Below are 19,638 nucleotides of genomic sequence, written 5' to 3' on the forward strand. Positions count from 1 at the left end.
TTTTAAGCTATTATAGACAGGCAGGAAAATTTGTGTTGGGCACCGATGCCAGCAACAGTGCAATAGGAGCTGTTCTCTCCCAAATCCAAGATGGTCAGAAAAAAGGCATCGCTCACTTTAGCAAAGTCTTGTTTAAACCAGAAACTATTGCGTTACCAGCAGAGAATTGCTAAACGTAGTGAAGTCTTGCGAGCATTTCTATAAATTCTTGTATGGCAGAAAGTTCCTTCTTCGTACGGATCACGCCTCTTTAAAATGGCTCCTACAATTACGTAATTCAGAGGGCCAGATGGCAAGATGGTTAGAACGATTACAAGAATATGATTAAGAGATCAAACATAGGGCTGAAAGAATTTACTTAAATGCTGATGTTCTTTCGAGACGGCCGTGCAGTGCAAATTGTAATCACTATCTTAAATTTAGGAGAACGACTTTGTCCCGTGAGACGAACCACTGTCTATAATGATTAATGGTAGCCTCAACAGCTACATGAGGCTCAAGCAGATGATCCAAGTATAAAAAGAGTATTGGATTGGATGCGGCGAAGTGAAAGACCTTCTTGGCAAGACATTAGTGCATGCAGTCCAGAAGTCAAGTCTTAGTGGAACCAATGGAATTGCCTACTACTAAAAAACGATCTTCTGTATAGAACGTTTGAGAATGATGGTAGTACTGAATCTAAGCTTCAGTTGATTTTATCTGAAAGTAAAGTGTCAGAAGTATTGCGTCAGTTGCATGACGGTGCATTAGGTGGACACTTTGGTATTACGAAGACTCTGCAAAAAGTTCGAGAACGGTTGTATTGGGTGATTTGTAAAGATGGTGTAGGAAGACGGTGCCGGAAATGTGAACTGTGTGTAACCAGTAATGGTCTAGTTGGCAAAAACAGGGCACCCATGAAACAGTCTCAGTCTCCCGAGCACCCAGACACTTCTACACTAACCAATGTATTACTGGTACTGGGAACAGAGGACAGTTCATTTATACCGTCGATGGTGACGTGGTTTGGGTGGGAGTTAGCGTGAGAATTGGTGTGTTGATTGTCGCGGGGATTGACGCGAACATTTCTGACAGTAGGATTTTGATTGACGGGTGGAGCGAACGGTGATTTCTTTATGGGAGGTCTCTAAGTCGAAATTAACCGTATGTCGTCATCTTTTTTATTGAGACAATTTCGCCTTTTTTAAATTTCTATGGCTTTTCGGATAGATCTTGGTTTATAGAAGCAAATGTGGGCTATGATTCTGGAGTTTTTAAAATCAATTTTGTGACCTTTATGAAGATAGTATTGACCTAGAGCTGGAATTGAGTAGGAATTGTGAACAGAAACGGAATGTTCATAAATCATACATGGATTCTACAATTTGTTTGGCTTATATTTGTCCGTGTTGTTTATTTGGAATATTGTCTTTGATTGATCGGACAAGGACTGAAAGTTTTTGGGTAGGGCGGGTAAATATTGTCTTTATTCCTCTTGATTTTTGAATTTTGTCGATTTTGTCAGTGACACCTTGGATGTAAGGAAGAAAAGCTTTCGTATGAGGAAAATCTGTGTCTTAGGGTTGAGATTGAGTGGGAGATTGATGTCTGTGGATGTTCCTATTAATGTGATTGTCGCGCAACCGTTTTGGATGAGGACTTGTTTTAAACTAGAGAGCTCAGCGGGTCTACTTGCATAATCGCATAGGCATTGTTAGTAACGTAAGTTGGCATGCCGTGGTATTTAATCTGGAGACAAGAGACTGAATTAATTTGTGAAGGGGGATGATGAGAGTTGGCATGTAACGATTAGTATGGGTGAGTTTTCGATAAACAGGGCGATTGGTTTTTCTGTATGATAACGTCGAGAAACGGTAGGGATTAATTAATTTACGCCTTCATCGTGAACTGGGTACTCGGATGTATGTCATTCAGATGGGTTTGAAAAGACACCAAAGCAACCATGCCATGGGGCAAAATGACGAATGTTTCGTCAACATATCGTAACCAACATGTGGGTTTGAGCATTGATGTGGATGGTGCTCTGGTCTCGAAGTCTTCTATAAAGATATTGACAATTAATGGATCTTAATGGAAATTAAAGTTTAATCTTTGCAGATTAGTTAAATAGTAAACTCTTAAATATTGGGGAAATCTGCAAGAAAGACTCTAATGTGTATTAATTGTTTCGCCGAACGTTTTCGCCAAAGAGAATTAATTTGGCTTCTTCAGGGCTGAAAGAGAATAAATTATAATTAGCTGCCATATATTATCTATTAAAACATTATTGATCTTACCGTAACTTAGAATTGTAGAGTTAGAATATTAAAAAAACTTTGCTAGTAAGATAGTGGTGTTTTTTGTTACTATGTGCAAAAAAAGTTTTTTTTAAGGTTTGAAATGTATGGTAGCTTTGAACTTGACACGTGAAGGCTTACCCAAGGTTAATCGAAAAACCCAATGTAACTACATTTAAAAGGAGGTAATTCTTTGAATTGTCGGCAATAAATCAAAAATTTAGTTATTGCCGACAATTCAAAGAATTACCTCCTTTTAAATGTAGTTACATTGGGTTTTTCGATTAACCTTGGGTAAGCCTTTACGTGTCAAGTTCAAAGCTACCATACATTTCAAACCTTAAAAAAAACTCTTTTTGCACATAGTAACAAAAAACACCACTATGTTACTAGCAAAGTTTTTTTAATATTCTAACTCTACAATTCTAAGTTACGGTAAGATCAATAATGTTTTAATAGATAATATATGGTAGCTAATTATAATTTATTCTCTTTCAGCCCTGAAGAAGCCAAATTAATTCTCTTTGGCGAAAACGTTCGGCGAAACAATTGATACACATTAGAGTCTTTCTTGCAAATTTCCCCAATATTTAAGAGTTTACTATATATATATATATATATATATATATATATATATATATATATATATATATATATATATATATATATATATATATATACCATAAATTATCCGAGAAGCCATAGAAATTGAAACGACTAAAACAAATAACAATATATAACGAATTCACACAATTAAAGCAATAAAACAATCTTGATACCAATTAGATATATTTTGTAGCAATAAACATTTTCACATTTTTTGTATAAACAAACATAATGGATAGAGAATATAACAAGTCTCCATACAGTTATCAAATATAAATAATTGGAACGATTAGGTAATACTACAAAACACTTGAAGTGCACCATTTAGCTACATCTTTACTGGATATTTAAGAATATTACAAGAAAAAGAAGAATTTAGTAGAACGATTTCATTCATAGAACAGAACAGAATTTAGTAGAATCACACTCCATTGCCTAGCTACAGGTACCTTTTTAGCATTCTAAGTGTCACATACAGAGTATCAGCTTATAGCAAGTTTGCAACGCCATGTACCTATAAACCTAATATACAGGTATCGGTAATAATTTTCACTTTTGTTATTCGACTGGCATTTTAAAATTTTTATATAATTCCAAATATGATAATGTTTGGTAGTCTTTCCAAGGGAAAGCCATATTTTATTGCATTATTTTATAATATATTTTTGAAATAAACAATTTCAAACTTTTACAAGCGAATTTTCATTCAAAATAAACAGTTCTCCCTGCACTGAACGTGAAAATGTCTTGTTTGGACTATCATCTCGGATGAATCATTTAATAAAGGATGTTCATCATAAGTAGGAATGCATTCTACTTCATTCACTGTTCACTTTTGATAGTCACTTTGGATGAAAGTCCCATTTACATTTTTCATTATCGATGAATCATTAGCGGTGCCTCTAAAGTGAGTTATGTAAATTTGCCTTTATGCTTTTTCTGATCTCAACTACGTAAATGAATTCATAGTGTTTTTTTAGACTAAATTAAAGTTTCAAGAAAGATAATACTGTAAATATATAATATTAGGTACTAAATGAAACAACAATATTTTATCAATTAAACTTAGATCAATTTCCCAAATATCCAGTAAATTTTTTACACTATTAGCACAGATAAAGATAAATATTTTTTAGAAATATCATCTATTTTAACAACAGCAATGTTAAATATGTTTAAAGAGCGGCCTTTAGAAATTATAAAATCTTCAAAATTTATAATAGGTAATGCTTCTATTCTAGCCTTATTATTTAATTTTTAAAATATTGTTAGCCATCTTCAGTTTTAAATAAAATTTTACAACTACTTATCTGTGTTTTCCGTCATACTGATGTCGTCAACGAATATTTTATATTCGCAATTAAATGCAATATTTGATTTTTGATAGAGGTTTTTCTGTAGTTTAAACAAAAAAACTATAGATGGTTTTTATAAAAGGTTTTAAGACTTACTTTTGTATTCCCATAACCATTACTCGTTGTCTCTGAACGCCCATGTGATATGGCGCTAATATGATAAAAAACCAAAAATATTCAATTGTTAAATTCTTCCTCACATGTTTTGTTTACAGGAAATGTATAAAATAATACTGTTATACTTTGATGTTTGGATTTCACTCTATCGTTTACAGTTTTTCGGATAGTTTTGTTAAGTATAATTTACTTCCTTTCCATTATGTAGTACCCGTTTTACATGTCTTATCTTGAGTATGTGCTTTTTTCTTGTTTTTGTGTAGTAGATTTTAGATATTCATCTATATTTTTCCTCCATATTTTTTTGTGTCCACATGATTATACGTCCATATGATTTGTATCTATGTTTTTTCTTTTCTTGTCGTTCTTTTTGGTCAGTGTTTAGTTTTTGAATCATAAGTGATCAGGGGTATTTCTTGTTTATATATATATATATATATATATATATATATATATATATATATATATATATATATATATAATATTTCTCTAACCTCTAACATATCCCCTTTCTCAGAAGAAAAGTGATTTTAAATTTATTTTGTTCATTTTTATACTTGCATATTTTGTAATTTTTAAAGATCGCCCAATATGTATAATATGCAATATTGATATAATATCCAAAAAGTAATAACAACCAGAGATTCAAAAAGATTAATATTCTAAAACGGTTTTGCTATGTTTTATTCTAAAAAGTAAAGCTTTACAAATGAAAAGCACCCGTATATTCAGTTTGCTTTATTTGATTCTGTGTATATTTGCCATATCTATAGGTATGAGATGTGTATACATAATATATTGTTTAATAAATTGCTTTGTTTGTCACATACGTAGGCAGAGGACATGAAACAATTATGTGAACTTTAATATCGTTATATGAAAATGTTTTGAGTTTTCTATCCCTTTAAAAGTTTCTGCATACGCTGTACTTTTAATCACAATTGGAGTATAATAGTTTCATAGAGCAGTCTCCAGGAGTTTTAATATTTGAAACTGTGGATCTAATATTATAAATATAATCTTGAAATTAAATTTTAGCTCTAATTTATCAGTTTTAATTTAGATCAAAAGTTTGTATATATATATATATATATACATATATATATATATATATATATATATATATATATATATATATATATATATATATATATATATATATATATATATGTATGTATATATATATATATATAATTTATAATAATTTTAAATAAAATACAAGCATATCTTAAAGTCTTTTATACACACGAACGTCATATTAATGGTAAGATAAGCGTTCTATGAATCATGTTCAAGATGCCCAATGTGAAATGCCAAAAGAAAATAATGGCAGAATTATGTAAGAAAAAGGAACAAAAAACTGGTTACCAAGAATAATTTTTTGAGAAAATATAAAAGAAAAATTTTATTCATCGAGAAAATTAAATATATGGAAAACAATGTCATTGTGCTGCCAAAAAAATGTTGACCATCATCATCATCGTTATCATTCTTGCCTATACAACACTATGTATATCTTGATCTACTATTTCCTATTTATTTTCTTAAATGTATCCAAGATATTTTTTAACTTTCTTTAGTTATTATAATCTGTTATCAATATAATAATAAATAATATGTTTGAATGGCATAGAAAAAGTGACACATACATAGCTTACCATAGGAGCTACACCCAGGGGTAAGCATTTTTTACTTATGTTTAGTTTACATTACCAAATTTTTTACTTTTATACAAATGAGTTACTTCTAGTTCTCATCGATGGAAAGATCTACAGGATCCAACCAGGTAGTTGGTATATCGAGTGACGGTTGCTTCTTTAACAGTTTCAACATTCAGGTCATGATGAGTAACATCGTTTGGCACGTGCCATGGGCATTGCAGATACCACGAAGAAATTTGGATTGAAATCTTTGTAGTCTTTGCATATTTGTATTACTGGCAGTTCCCCAGATTTGAATTACGTATATCCATACCGCCGTAGTATTGCTTTATGAAGAAGAATTTTGTTATGGATACTTAAACCTGACTTCCGATTCATAAACCAGTACATTTTCTTGTAAAGTATGCCCAGTTGTAGTCGTTTGGACAATATATGTTTTCCCCAGTTTAGATGATCATCTATGTGGATACCAAGATATTTGACATCATTCCTAGCAGGTAGTAATTTTTGGTTAATAGATACCACAGAGCAGTTCTCTCTTTTTAACGTGAAGGTGATGACACACCATAGTTTTAACCAATTGTCTAAATAGTTTAAATGGTTTCGCAAATTTCTGGATGCTAATCTTCATATGAGTGGTCATTATGACGGTATCATCTGCATACGTTGCAATTAGAGTATTATTTGTGGTAGGGATGTCAGATGTATACAGTAAATATAGGGTTGGACCAAGTACACTCCCTTGGGGCACTTCTGCCGAGATCGGATATAGGGGAGTGCAAGCTTCGCAATGATTAATTAAGAAGGATCTATCAGGTATACATGAGTGTAGAATTTGGGCTATGGGATAAAGTAGCTAAGACTTGATTTTAGAAGTTAGAAAATCCTGTCGTATCTTTTCAATTGCTTGCGGGATAACTAGACAGCTGTACTGTAGGACTTGTTTTCAGGGCATCTCTAACTGTTCTGACTACACTATACATTTGCTCGATGATAACATGTTTTTGCATGAGGCCAAATTGGTAGTTTGGTAGGATCGAATCATAAGGATTTTTTCAAAACGTTTTGCGGGAATTGGTAGAAGACTTATTGGACAGTATAATGAGACCTCATTTAAGTCTTTGTAAGTTTTTGGCACCATAATTATTTTGGATACTTTCCACATGACAGGAAAGTAAAAAATTTTTTATGTTACGTTGAAAACATACAATATTAGTATGTTGGCCTTTTCGGGTAAATTTTTTAGTATTAGACCCCCGAAAAGATCATACCTGGGTCCTGTTTTTGTTTAATTTTGTAATAAAGGTTTTGATGGGTGGAGTCATCTGATATATGGCGTTCAGTATATTTAAATGGGTTTTTCGAAGTCTGCATGACATTTTTTCTGATGAGTTTGGAATAGAGATACATGATGTTCCCCAAAAGTGCTTGCTTTGTGGTCATATTTGGGGTCATCACTACGAACCCAGCTATCATAATATTTTCTTATAGCGGTCTTAGTTTTTTGTTGGGATTTCAGTTTCATTGTCAGTTTCCATAATGAGTAGTCTTTATTTTCACTTATAGAAAGGTTTTCCAAAAAATATTTAATACCATCGTCTTTGTAGTCGTTTAGTGCTTATAGACTGTGTTTAGATTTTAGAGTTGTTGTCGTGTTGTTCTGTTTAGAAATATTTTGTATATTGTGGCTCGAGTACTTTGCCAATTTTTTCTTAGTTTACTTTTTTCAGTTATTATTATATTATATTATTTACATAGCTCAGGTATGAGCCCGGTTTTTCTTTATAGGGGCTTTCTGGAATAGTAGTCCAGGAAAATTTTTTTATTGACGTAGTTAGGTGTTGTATTGCATTAACATCCTTTGTAAATTTGTTAGTGCAGATTCAATATTTGCAATAATATTACAACTACGAGATCAAACGATCTTTGTTAATCAAGGGATTCGTTGTTAATAGGTTATCAGTAAATTTTAATTTTAATGCGTCAAAGAGTAATTTTTGTCTCATTTCGAAGAAAGGTAGACATAGATGACATTATTTTGATTCAGTATACGTAACGTGTCGAAATATTTGTAGTGAGTTTAGTGAAAATTGAGATGTTTCGTTTAAGCAAGTTTTCATTTTAAGATGTCAGATGAGGTTTGTGCCATTCATATAGAATTTTAGGTAAAGATGCCATTTTTTTACTTTAGTTTGCGTAAAAATCTTTAAAAATATTTGTATGAACTTAGTGAAAAAATATTAAAAAGATTATAAGAAAAACATATGATTCATGTTCCAAATCAAATTTGTCGAATGTAATAGTAAAATGAAATTATGTAAATAATTTTTATTACAAGTTGATATTTCACAATAAACTAATTTTTTTTTAATATGCTCTTCTGGAGACTGTTCCATTAAATAAATATCATAATTTAAGAGCGATATCTCCTTAAATCTTTTATATCACATGAATAATACTATATTATAAGTAGGAAAAACGGAAACAATAAAAAAAATAAAAAACTTAATATAATAATTATTTTAGTCAATAATATAGACATGCTTCAGTACAACATATTCAAATAATTTCAATATTCTTATTTTCCAAAATTATGTGTTTATTTATATGTAGCGTGGTTATTAGTTTTGACATAAATCCAGTGTAATTGTTTTTCATAGGGTTACCAAACCATAAAGTAATAAAATGTATTGTAAACAGTTGCATTTATCTAGGAGTAGCAAAGATCTATATAATTATTAAAATTTAATTTCTCTAAGGAAAAAAACATACAAATCTACAATTTATTTATATTTTCTTTTTGTATTTAACCTTTAGTGTGACTGTGAATGACTGTTTCGTTATATTATCCACATTCAATTAATAAAAAATAAAGTACCTGAGCACTCTAACAATAAACATTAAAATTATTTTATCGGTTTAAAGGACGACATATTTAAACATCTATGTGTCCCCAGTAGGACATTAGTTACCATATCTGATGTAAGAGGAGGGCTTCCCAACCGTAAGCCATATAATATATTAAACTTCGTTTAGAGGAGAAAAAAGAACGTTCCACGTTAAGAAAATAACATTGCGGATATAGGGCCATGTATTTCTTATGGACGATAGAAGCGCAGCGATGCCACGATGAACACAAGCACGATTCAGGGTTGTATTATTTGTATTTTCGTTTCCACAGACATGAATTAAAATTAATGTTTTTTAACGTAATTGACCAAAAATGCCCATTCAAAACAAGAGATGAAAAGTAGGGAAAATGATTTTAATTAAATAAATAGTATTTACAAAAGATAATTTTATTTTATATTATTTTAATTACAGTAACGACAGTTTATCTATTTTTCAGTGAGAATACCGTATGCCATGAATCATGGAAATCAGTAGAAAATATTTCTTAACTAAATCATGCATTTTGCCGGCTGTTAAAGATATGCAATTAAACGGACCGCTTTGCATATATCTAATTACTAACTGCAACTTAAAATAATACGGTGTGCGTATGTCAGCGATTTTATGTCGTTCTCTGACTACATAATGATAATAAGGCTTTGAGGTTCTTTAGTAGTTATTCTGACTTTACAGTTAAATGTTAATTGAAAATTAAAATTCAAAAATTAAGCCAAGGGAATATCTTGGACATCCGTGGAAAACAAATTGTTTTAAATGTATTTAATCATTATCTAAATTTAAGAAGTGGTGAAAGTGTTAGAAGTTTAACCGATAAAGTAAGTGCTATGACGGGAGTAAGTTTTAGTACTATTTCTAAAATACGCAAAGAGGCTGCGGAAGGAGGACTAAGGCCCATAGAAAACGTACCAAAAGTAGGGTGAACAGCAGAAAATTCACTTACGATGCAGTAGTTCGTACGCAGGTACGTTCCATCGTGCATAGTTTTTTCTTTAAAAGTTTACCGCCGAGATTCAACAAAGTTTTTGTACTGTTTAAAAAAGACATAAGATTTAGCAAACATGTCACGCACAAAAATGTGGAGAATACTCCATGAAATGAACTTTGTTTTTTCAAACGAGAAGTAAAGTCAAGCATGATTGAACGGCCCGATATTCTCAAATGGAGGCATCAGTATTTGCGTGAGATAAAAAATTTTGTTCTCAAGGATACACCGTGGTTTATTTGGACGAAACTTTAGTAAATGCTAGACATAGTGTTTCTAAAGAATGGAATGATCTCTCAGTGACTTCAACCAGGGATGCATTTGTTAAGGGGTTGTCAATACGCCTAAAACAGCCGACACAAGAGGCCCCCGATTTGTTATAGTGCATGCGGGTAGCAAATTGGGCTTTGTAGAAGGTGCTGCTTTTTGGTTTTTAGCTAAAAAAACTCAGTGGACTATCATAATGAGATGGATATTTGAACAATGGTCCTAATCTTCCAGAGGTGATGGACAACGCTTCGTACCATTCGAGGAGAGAAGAAGTGATTCCGGCACAAGCCTGTATATATATGTATATGTATATATATATATATATATATATATATATATATATATATATATATATAAAATAAACGTAATAAGATAATTTTGAATTACAACTACAACAGAAATCAAGCAAGAAATCAATTGTCATATATAATTCCATTCTCTCCTTCCACTTTTCTTTGTAGACTTCAGGTTTTCATGAAATTGGAACTACTTCTTTTTCATGATTTTTATCTATTTCGCCATTTTTATATTTATATATTATTTATATGATATAGATATATTTACTACAAAATTTGGGATTTTCATGATAGTAGAACTTTTTTAGAATTATCTTGCTAGATTTTTTTTTATTTCTGTAATTTAATTCTGAATTCCCTAAATGAATCACTTAATTTTATGACTTAACTATTGAGCTCATTATGTTATGATTATTATTATTTAAATTTTTTATATCTCACTATAAATTAAGATTTTTTTTAAATCAGTTGTTTCTTATTTGATTGTGGTTTTGCTGGTACTAATTGTATTGATTTTGGTTATTGAATCTATTCCACACCTTTCAAATGGATGGAGTATAAGATATTGGATACTAAAATATCATTAGAAAAAAGGTTTTTAGATTTAATTATTTTAGAAATTCCACAAATTTAAATTATTCCTGATGGTTTAGTAACGTTTGAAAAAATAACTTTTCTAAATAGTTGATTTATTATGTTAAAATGTATTTAATTTGTTAACATTAGAAAAGAAATTGGTCCATTTGGCACCTTTCAGTCGCTACAGTTTATCTAAAGTTTAACATTGATAAGCGCATAGAGATAATAGTTCGTTTTTGTAAAAATCAAAATGTTTACAATATGGGTCACCTTACATGTTTTTTATACTTTATTTTATAAAAATATACGAGTAGACTAGTATTCTACTAGTTGAGATATTTATCTCGACATATTTATAGTTAAAAGAACAATAAGAAGATACTATTTTGGATGTTAAGGTTTTCAACTAAATATTACAGATGACCATTATGATTTCAGAGTTCGTCTGGTGTGGTAGTTTTTATTTGCTGTTGGCAGGTGTCCCGTCCATCTTAGTGTCTAGCATATACCTAAGCTGAATTAAATATTACAGACCACCGTTAGAACTAAAAGAGATTAGTAAACATGTTCGATTTCGAAATGAGAATCACACAATTTGAAGAATCGCTGAGTATTGTAAAATTCCCGTTAGAATGTTATGAATATAATTGATATTGGTATTACCTAGTATATACTAGGAGATATCATATCTAAAGATTTCTCGCATTGTGTGTACTTAAAATTGAACAAAATATATTTCCTTTTTGAAAAAAAAATTATCTAAGATTCACATATCACAATTAAGATTCACATATCACAATTATGTATACTCTGTCCGCTGGTTCATTGCACATCTATAACGTATTTACGAATTATTTTTTTTATTCATCTCTTTCTAGTTTTAAGCATCTAAAATATTGTCTTTTATAACAGTGTTGTGACAATCCTTTTGTTTACAAACTAATTTTTATAATATTTAAATCTGACTATGACTTTGTGCAAAGGAATGGTATTATTTTTAAAATATTTCTGGAATAACCATTACATTCCAATTTATAGTAACTTGTAACTTGTGCTAAATGCGTATGAATACTACGAATTAGAGAGAGGAAATGGAAGATTTAGAATATTCAAGTATTGTTTAGTTAAAAAAAAACAAGATAATCCTATCGTTTCAAGCTGAGGTAATAGTAGATCCGTCATATTTTCAAAACAACTAATCTAACTAAAGAATCTAACATGTAGTACAAGATACATTGTACTACATGTACCAATAAACCGATAAAGTAACTCCCAATTTCTTCAATTTTAAGTTAAACGATTGATACCTTCTATATATATATATATATATATATATATATATATATATATATATATATATATATATATATATATATATATATATATATATATATATATATTATAGTCAATATTTTATATCAATTTATGTTATAAAAACCATTAAAAGTTTTATGCTGAATTCATGAAATGGTGTTCTAGTATTTGAAATATGGTATTTGTTTGTTTACATTGTACTAATTCTAACAGTTTTAATTGTGAGCACCAGTATGCTGTTTTAATAGCAAAATTTGTCCGTTATATATCCCAAATAAAGCCAAATATTTAAAATTACTACATAATTTGAGAACACATTCAAAAAAAAAAAAGATGAAAACAACAACATAAAAAATGTTGACCTGAATATTAGCTAATTCCCAAGTAATACGTTAACTGCATAAATTAGTCTTAAATGCTTTGATTTAATTTGTACAAATTAAATAATGGAGAGTGTGTGCAACGAACCAACGGACCGTGTATACCTTACGATTTACACAATTTTATTTGTTTCTATAATTATATTTATTTAGTCCGTCGGGTGAATTTTTGCACATGTTTGACATTATTTATGAATCATTTTTTACATTAACTCTCTTTTTTACTAACAGAACTTTCAACCATGAAATTAAATCGCTTGTATATTCGTAATAAATACAATAATATGGTGAACGGCGTTGATGGATAATGCAAATTTTGAATTTTGACTATTTTAAATTGATAGTGTTCTGATTTATTACTAGTTTTGATATTATCTTAATTTAAAAAAGAATTATGATAACGACTAACTATTATCTTAGTGTTTGATTTTGTGTAAGTAAATGCTCAAAAGCTAATATTGAGAATAATATCCAAAACTCTAATTAATAATATAACCTCTGATTATTTTGACCTCGACGAGTCTCACATCGAGCTTTTTGATTTAATTCGTATAAATTTAATGATGAGTATGGTTGGTGGGTATGATCGTAGGGTTAAATGATGAATGACGTATGCAAAGACTCGCCTAACCTTCCATTTCTATAATTTCTTAAGAAATGCAAAAAACACTGTTTTAATAACAGACAATAAAATCCCACAAACATATTAAAATAATCATAGATTTACTCATATTAACACCTATTAGAGAGACCAAGATCAGAGAAAGATCAGGAAAATCAGAGTAAATAAAACAACAATATTATTAAATAACTAAGTCATCTAAACGTTATTGATTTCTAAAGTAAATTATATAAAAATTATACCTTTAGAAATATTTATAAGATATATCAATATTTATTTTCATATGATGCATATTCTAAACATAATGATTTTTCTTGTAATACGCAATAATTTTGGATTTAATATTGAACATTTTATTTGATCTATACCTACTTTACTTCCCAGATGAAAAAAGTAAAGTTACTCATGGCAAATTTTTAAAAACTTAATGGATGATTTGAACACAAAACTACATTATGGCTATTCTATCTGTATGATATAGGTTCGATGTAAATATAAAAAAGTATTATATTGCATGATATGATATAAATAACATTATTATTGGTCTATTTCAACTGGACTTTAGTGTATAAGTGAGTTTATTCATAAGAAAACCAAGTAGCTTAAAATCATTAATTGAAATTCCAGATTCTCATAAAACGCATATGCATTTATTTATTAATCTTTACCATTACCATAACTTTTCGCACCTGGGATAAGTTTTTCTAGTGAACATTTATTTTTAAAATATTAAAAAATATGACAGCCTTTAAAAGCATCTATTAGAAACCTAATAGTACTCTAATTACGTCTGTTTGCCATTTTTCTGCCCACCCCTGTATTTCCGATTTTCCCCATTGTTGTAATGGTTGTTATTGGAGCCTCTTCTGCTTTGATAATGACCTTCATTACCTTGGAGGCTAGGAAGTCCTCCACTCTGCTCTCCAGACATTGATCTATCGTGATTCCTGCCACCTACAATACAAATTAATTTATTTCTTTATGTATATTTATTAAATAATATTATGCAAGAAATTTATGTAATATATGCAGTTTTGAATAAAAATATTTATCATATAATGTTTATGGAAGCAATTAAATATACGCCGGTAAATTGATATCATCTAAACTTTTTTAAACTACATTGACTTTACATGCAGACTTATATAGTGTATACTATATTGATGTTGAAAGATTTTCCATATTGGTTCATGTTTTGAATATACATGAGACTGCTTCTAAAACTATTTTCTTGTGGAATTTTTATGTTAATTACATATCAATACGAATTCACCAGGACAAAGACGGGCGAAACAGTTTATCACAGAACATTCGCCAAAATTTACGGTGACCTAATAAATAGTCAAAAAGTCATAGTAGCTCTGCTAATAGGGCACTGTAAGCTAAATAAGCAGGTAAAGCTGATATGATTGGCAGATGATTGATAGCCTATGCAGATTTTGTCACCTAAAAGAAGAAACAGCAGAACACATTTTATTTTAGTAAGACAGACTGGCAAGGCGGTTCTTTGCATTAACCGAAGAAAAGTCATCGGCAAAGAGCTACGAAGAAAGTTCAGTCTCAAAGTTAGTAAACATTTTAAATAGGGTCAGATTAGATAATGTAATCTAGGGCTAGAGGACCACAATAGATCTGAAACGGTTGTAGTGGAATAGGCCAAAAGTCACCTCATTGAATCCATCTTTCAATGGGAATTTACTATAATTTGAGTTAAAAATACGTTTATTTGACGTTTCAATTTCCAAATTGTTTTTAAGAACGATTTGGAATGAAAATCAAAACATCCAAATTTACCCTTTTTTCAACTCAAATTGTGTGAAGTAAAGTTTACAAACTTTTGTGCAACTTTGTAGCCTGAATTCTCTTTTCTAACATTAATTGTCGCGGTATAGTTCAAATAAGAGGGTGTAAAGCTAGTTGCAGCTATGAGCGGTCATATAATCTTAGGATCTCGTGAATATAAACACAATGTAGAGTATGCCATTAGATAGTATCGGAAATCAAATGAACAACACAACAAACGAACCTTTTCCGTGAAACGGAAGAACCACCTTGAAAAAGGAGAAAAGCATTGGGCTTTGAACTACTAGGTTTCACGTATAATCGATCATACGGGGCAACAACATACGTTAAACAAGATATAGAAAACGCCGTTCGATAAATTTCTGTAAGAAAATTCTCCAAATGTTTGCTACGCTCTGGTAGTCATCAATTTGTTCCCATATTAATACTATCGGGTACTTGTTACCGAACCCCGCATAGGATAAGAATTTGGTTAAGAGTACTACCACCGAGTGTGAACATCATCATCATCTTTAGCTCGACAATCCTCTGTGGATCCTGGCCTGCTCAAGATTCGTCGCTATCCTGTTCGGTTTCTGGCGACGTGTTGCCTTCTTCTGATCTCTAGTATCTCTAAGTAGGTCTCAACTCCATCTAACGACCTAATTCGCGGTCATAATAAGCAGTTTTTTGTATATAATAATTTTGAAATTTTTTTTGAGTGCAGTATGCACTATTTGTAAGGTTTATTCGTCTTCTATTCAACTAATTTCTTCGTCGTTTTGTTGGTAGTAGTCACTATCTAAGTATGGGATGGTAGGAGCCAAGGTATGTATATCATCAGCGTATGCTAAAATTTGTATATATATATATATATATATATATATATATATATATATATATATATATTGTCTTTTCCAAGACAATGTTAAATAGAAGGCAAGCCAGGGCATCCCCTTGTCTAAGTCCATCCTTTATCTCAAAGAATCAAGAATTTTCTTCCTGTATCCTAACGTTGGTTTTTAAGTTAGACATTGTCATTCTCGTTAATCGGATTAAGTTTTTCTGGTATACCAAACTCAAGCATTGATTGGTATAGTACTGTTCTCTTGACACTGTCGTAAGCGGCCTTAAAGTCGACGAATAAGTGTCAATGTTAAATTTTAATGTTTTCTCGAGGATATGTCTTATTAAATAAATCAGGTCAATTGTTGATTTTTCTGGAGTAAATCCGACCTGGTATTTTCCAATTTTCCAACTATGCCAACTGTGTAAACTTGTAGCCTTTCGTAGAGTATTTGCTAGTATATTATAAGCAGTTGTTAACAGGGTTATACTTCTGTAGTTGTCACACTGGAGCTGACAGCCTTTTTTATGTAACGGGTATATCACGCCTTGAGACAATTCACAGGGCATGGTCTCATTTTTTTAGACAAGAAGTAAAAGTTTATGCAGTGCTTGTGGCAGAACGTCGCCACCATTTTTGTAGAGCTTACTATAAATTTGATTAGTTCCTAGTGACTTATTATTTTTAATCTTTTTAATAGCTTGTGCAACCTCTTCAGTGGTAGGTGGTCTTTCGTTTGGGTTGAATAGATTCCAATCATTTCGATCTGCTAGGGTGTTATCTGCTTCTTCGATATAATGGCCGGTAGATTTTGCGTCAAAAAATTCAACCCATCGGTTTAAGATTGAGGCAGTACCACTTTGGATATTTTTTTCTCCATCCTTACAGCTCCCTATTCTTGGCTTTATTCATTTTGTTTACATTTCTATAGAACTTTCGAGTTCCGTTTTGATTTCTTAGCCATTCTATGTTTTCTAACTGCTTTTCTTCCAATTTACTTTTTTTTCTTCTATGTCATCTTTTTGCTTCCCTTCTTAGGGTCCGGTATTCCTTCTTTGCTCTTCTTGGGCATCTAGCTTGATTTGTTTTTAGATATGCTCTATTTTTATGTGTTGCTTCTTGGCACTTCTCGTCAAACCATTTGTTTTTGTTTAACTGGTTTAATTTTCCGATGCTTTCTCAGTTATTATGTTTCTGCATTTTGTCCACAATTCCTTCACATATTCACCCGATTCCAGGTTCTCTATTTCCTCATCTATTTGTCTCCTATACTTTCTTGCAACTGTTTCAATGCCAAGATTATATATATATGTGGCTAAACACCCCTTTAGGGGTTACGCCGCTTACGCTCTCTAGATCTATGTTTTGAGGTAGATCAGTCCTCATGTTCCTTATTTAATTTTCTCAGTTATTTTTCTCCATTGTGTCCTATCTCTGGTTTTTCCTTTCCACTGTCGTATGCCCGCCTTGTTGAGATCATTTACAACTTCTTGTAACCATGTAGATCTTGGTCTTCCACGTCTTCTTTTGCCAGCTGGTGTCCATTCCAATATTGAGAATATCGTCGTAGTTGATCCTGATCTCCATACGTGTCCTAGCCATTTTGCTCTTTGTTGTTTTATTTTACACACTATATCTTCCTTAATTTCTTCCAGTAGCTCAAGGTTCGTTCTTTGTCTAAATTCATTTTCATTTATTTTTATTGGTCCCAGTATTGCTCTTAGTATTTTTCTTTCTTGTATTCTAAGGTTTTCCTCTTGTTTTTTTGTCATGCTGAGGGTTTCGGCTGCATACATCATCGTCGGTCGAATTATTGTTTTGTATACCTTCATTTTCGATTTCTTACTCAATAGTTTATTTTTTAGTAATTTCTTATTTGCATGGAAGGTCTTATTTACTGTAATAATCCTTTCTTTGATTTCTGTTTCTCTTTCTTCATTGTTTGTTATTAATATTCCCAAGTACTTAAATTTTTCGACTTCTTCAAAAATGTATTCGCCTAGTCTAACCTTTTTGTTTTCGAAGTTTTTATCAAATCTCATTATTTTTGTTTTTTCTTGGTTTATTTTTAATCCCATTACTTTTCCTTCTGTTACCATTTCATTTAACATTTTTTCCATTGTTTTTCTATTTTTTGTTATTAGCACAATATCGTCAGCGTATGCTATTATTTGTCCTTCTCTAGTTCTAAGGGTACCTTTGTTTATTTTCCTGACGATGTATTCCAGGGCAAGATTAAACAGGGTTGCTGATAACGAATCTCCTTGTCTAACCCCTTTATTTATGACAAATTCTTCTGTGTCTCCTACTTGAGTTTTTATACTCACTACAGTTCTACTCATTGTCATTTTTATTAATCGTCTTAATTTGTTTTGTATTCCCATTTCTTTCAGAGCTACCATTAATTTTGATCTTTTTATTGTATCAAATGCTTGCTGAAAATCTATAAAAAGCAGTTCAATTTCTATTTTATATCCATGAGCTTTTTCCATAATTTGTTTAACTGTATGTATGGCATCTGTTGTAGACTTTCCCTTAATAAATCCGCATTGATAGTGTCCTATAATATTCGTCATAGCGTTGGTCAGTCTTCGATGTATTAAGGTCGACATAATTTTATATGCTGTGTTTAATAGCGTCAGTCCTCTGTAGTTATTACACATTTGTTGGTCTCCTTTTTTATGAATCGTGATAATTTGTCCTTTGTTCCATTCTTCCGGCATTTTTTCTTCGTCCCATATGTCTTTTATTAAATTGTACAGTTTTTCTTTTAATTCTTCACCACCATATTTTATAAGTTCCATATTGATCCCGTCTGATCCTGAAGATTTACCATTACGGCTGCTATTTATAATTTCCTCAACTTCCTCTTTTGTTGGTCTTTCTAGCTGGTTTCCTAACATCATTGTCTCTTCTTCTACGTTTTCATTTAGGTCTTGATCTTCTTGCTCTGTTAATAATTCTTTAAAATAGTGAGTCCAAATTTCTTTATACTCTTCATCATTTTCTGATACTTTTCCATTTTTATCTTTTATGCCTTTTATCTTTCCTTTAAAAGTTTTGTTTTGCTCGCTAATTTTCTTATAAAATGCTTTTGTGTTTCTGTTCTTACTTTCTTTTTCTATTTCTTTTATCTTATCATCTAACCAGGCACGTTTAATTTTCCTTATTTTTTTCTTACATTCATTCCTTATTCTATTGTATTCTTCCCTATAATCCTGTCTATTTGTTCTTATCCACATTTGTCTAATTTCTATCTTCTTTTTTAGCATGTTATGGCATTCTTCATTATACCATTCTTGTTTTTTTTTGTTTCTTTTTATTCCTATGTGTACATCCGCTGTTTCATTTATACATTTTTTTAAATTTCTCCATTCTGTTTCTATATCCTTTGTATATTTACACTGTTCCTTTAGTTTTTTGTTCATGTCATCAGCATACTTAATCCTTATGTCTGGAGCATTCAGTTTTTCTACGTACCATTTGTCTTTCATTGTCGTGTTTTTTAGAGTTCTTTTGACTTTTTGTTTTACCTTTGCAGTCACCATAAAATGATCTGTGTCTGCATGCGCACCTCTGTAAGTTCTCACGTCCGTAACCGATGTTTGCTTCCTTCTTGTAATCAGAATATGGTCTAT

At 30.9% G+C, this 19,638-nt stretch overlaps 1 protein-coding gene across 4 annotated transcripts in view; it reads right to left on the minus strand.

Annotated features, from left to right (window-relative positions):
• Positions 1-5,546: 5,546 nt before the first annotated feature.
• Positions 5,547-19,638, minus strand: part of LOC140439666 (uncharacterized) — a 72,183-nt gene continuing 58,091 nt past the window's right edge. For 3 of the 4 annotated variants that reach the window (XM_072529724.1, XM_072529725.1, XM_072529726.1), the window contains one exon: positions 5,547-14,325. In XM_072529724.1, the coding sequence (XP_072385825.1) occupies positions 14,156-14,325 (170 nt within the window). In that variant the 3' untranslated portion in view covers positions 5,547-14,155. The remainder of the gene's footprint in view (positions 14,326-19,638) is intronic. The other variant, XR_011950680.1, reaches the window with a different exon arrangement.

Source organism: Diabrotica undecimpunctata, chromosome 4 (genome assembly GCF_040954645.1).
Source record: "Diabrotica undecimpunctata isolate CICGRU chromosome 4, icDiaUnde3, whole genome shotgun sequence".
Taxonomy (NCBI): Eukaryota; Metazoa; Arthropoda; class Insecta; order Coleoptera; family Chrysomelidae; genus Diabrotica; species Diabrotica undecimpunctata.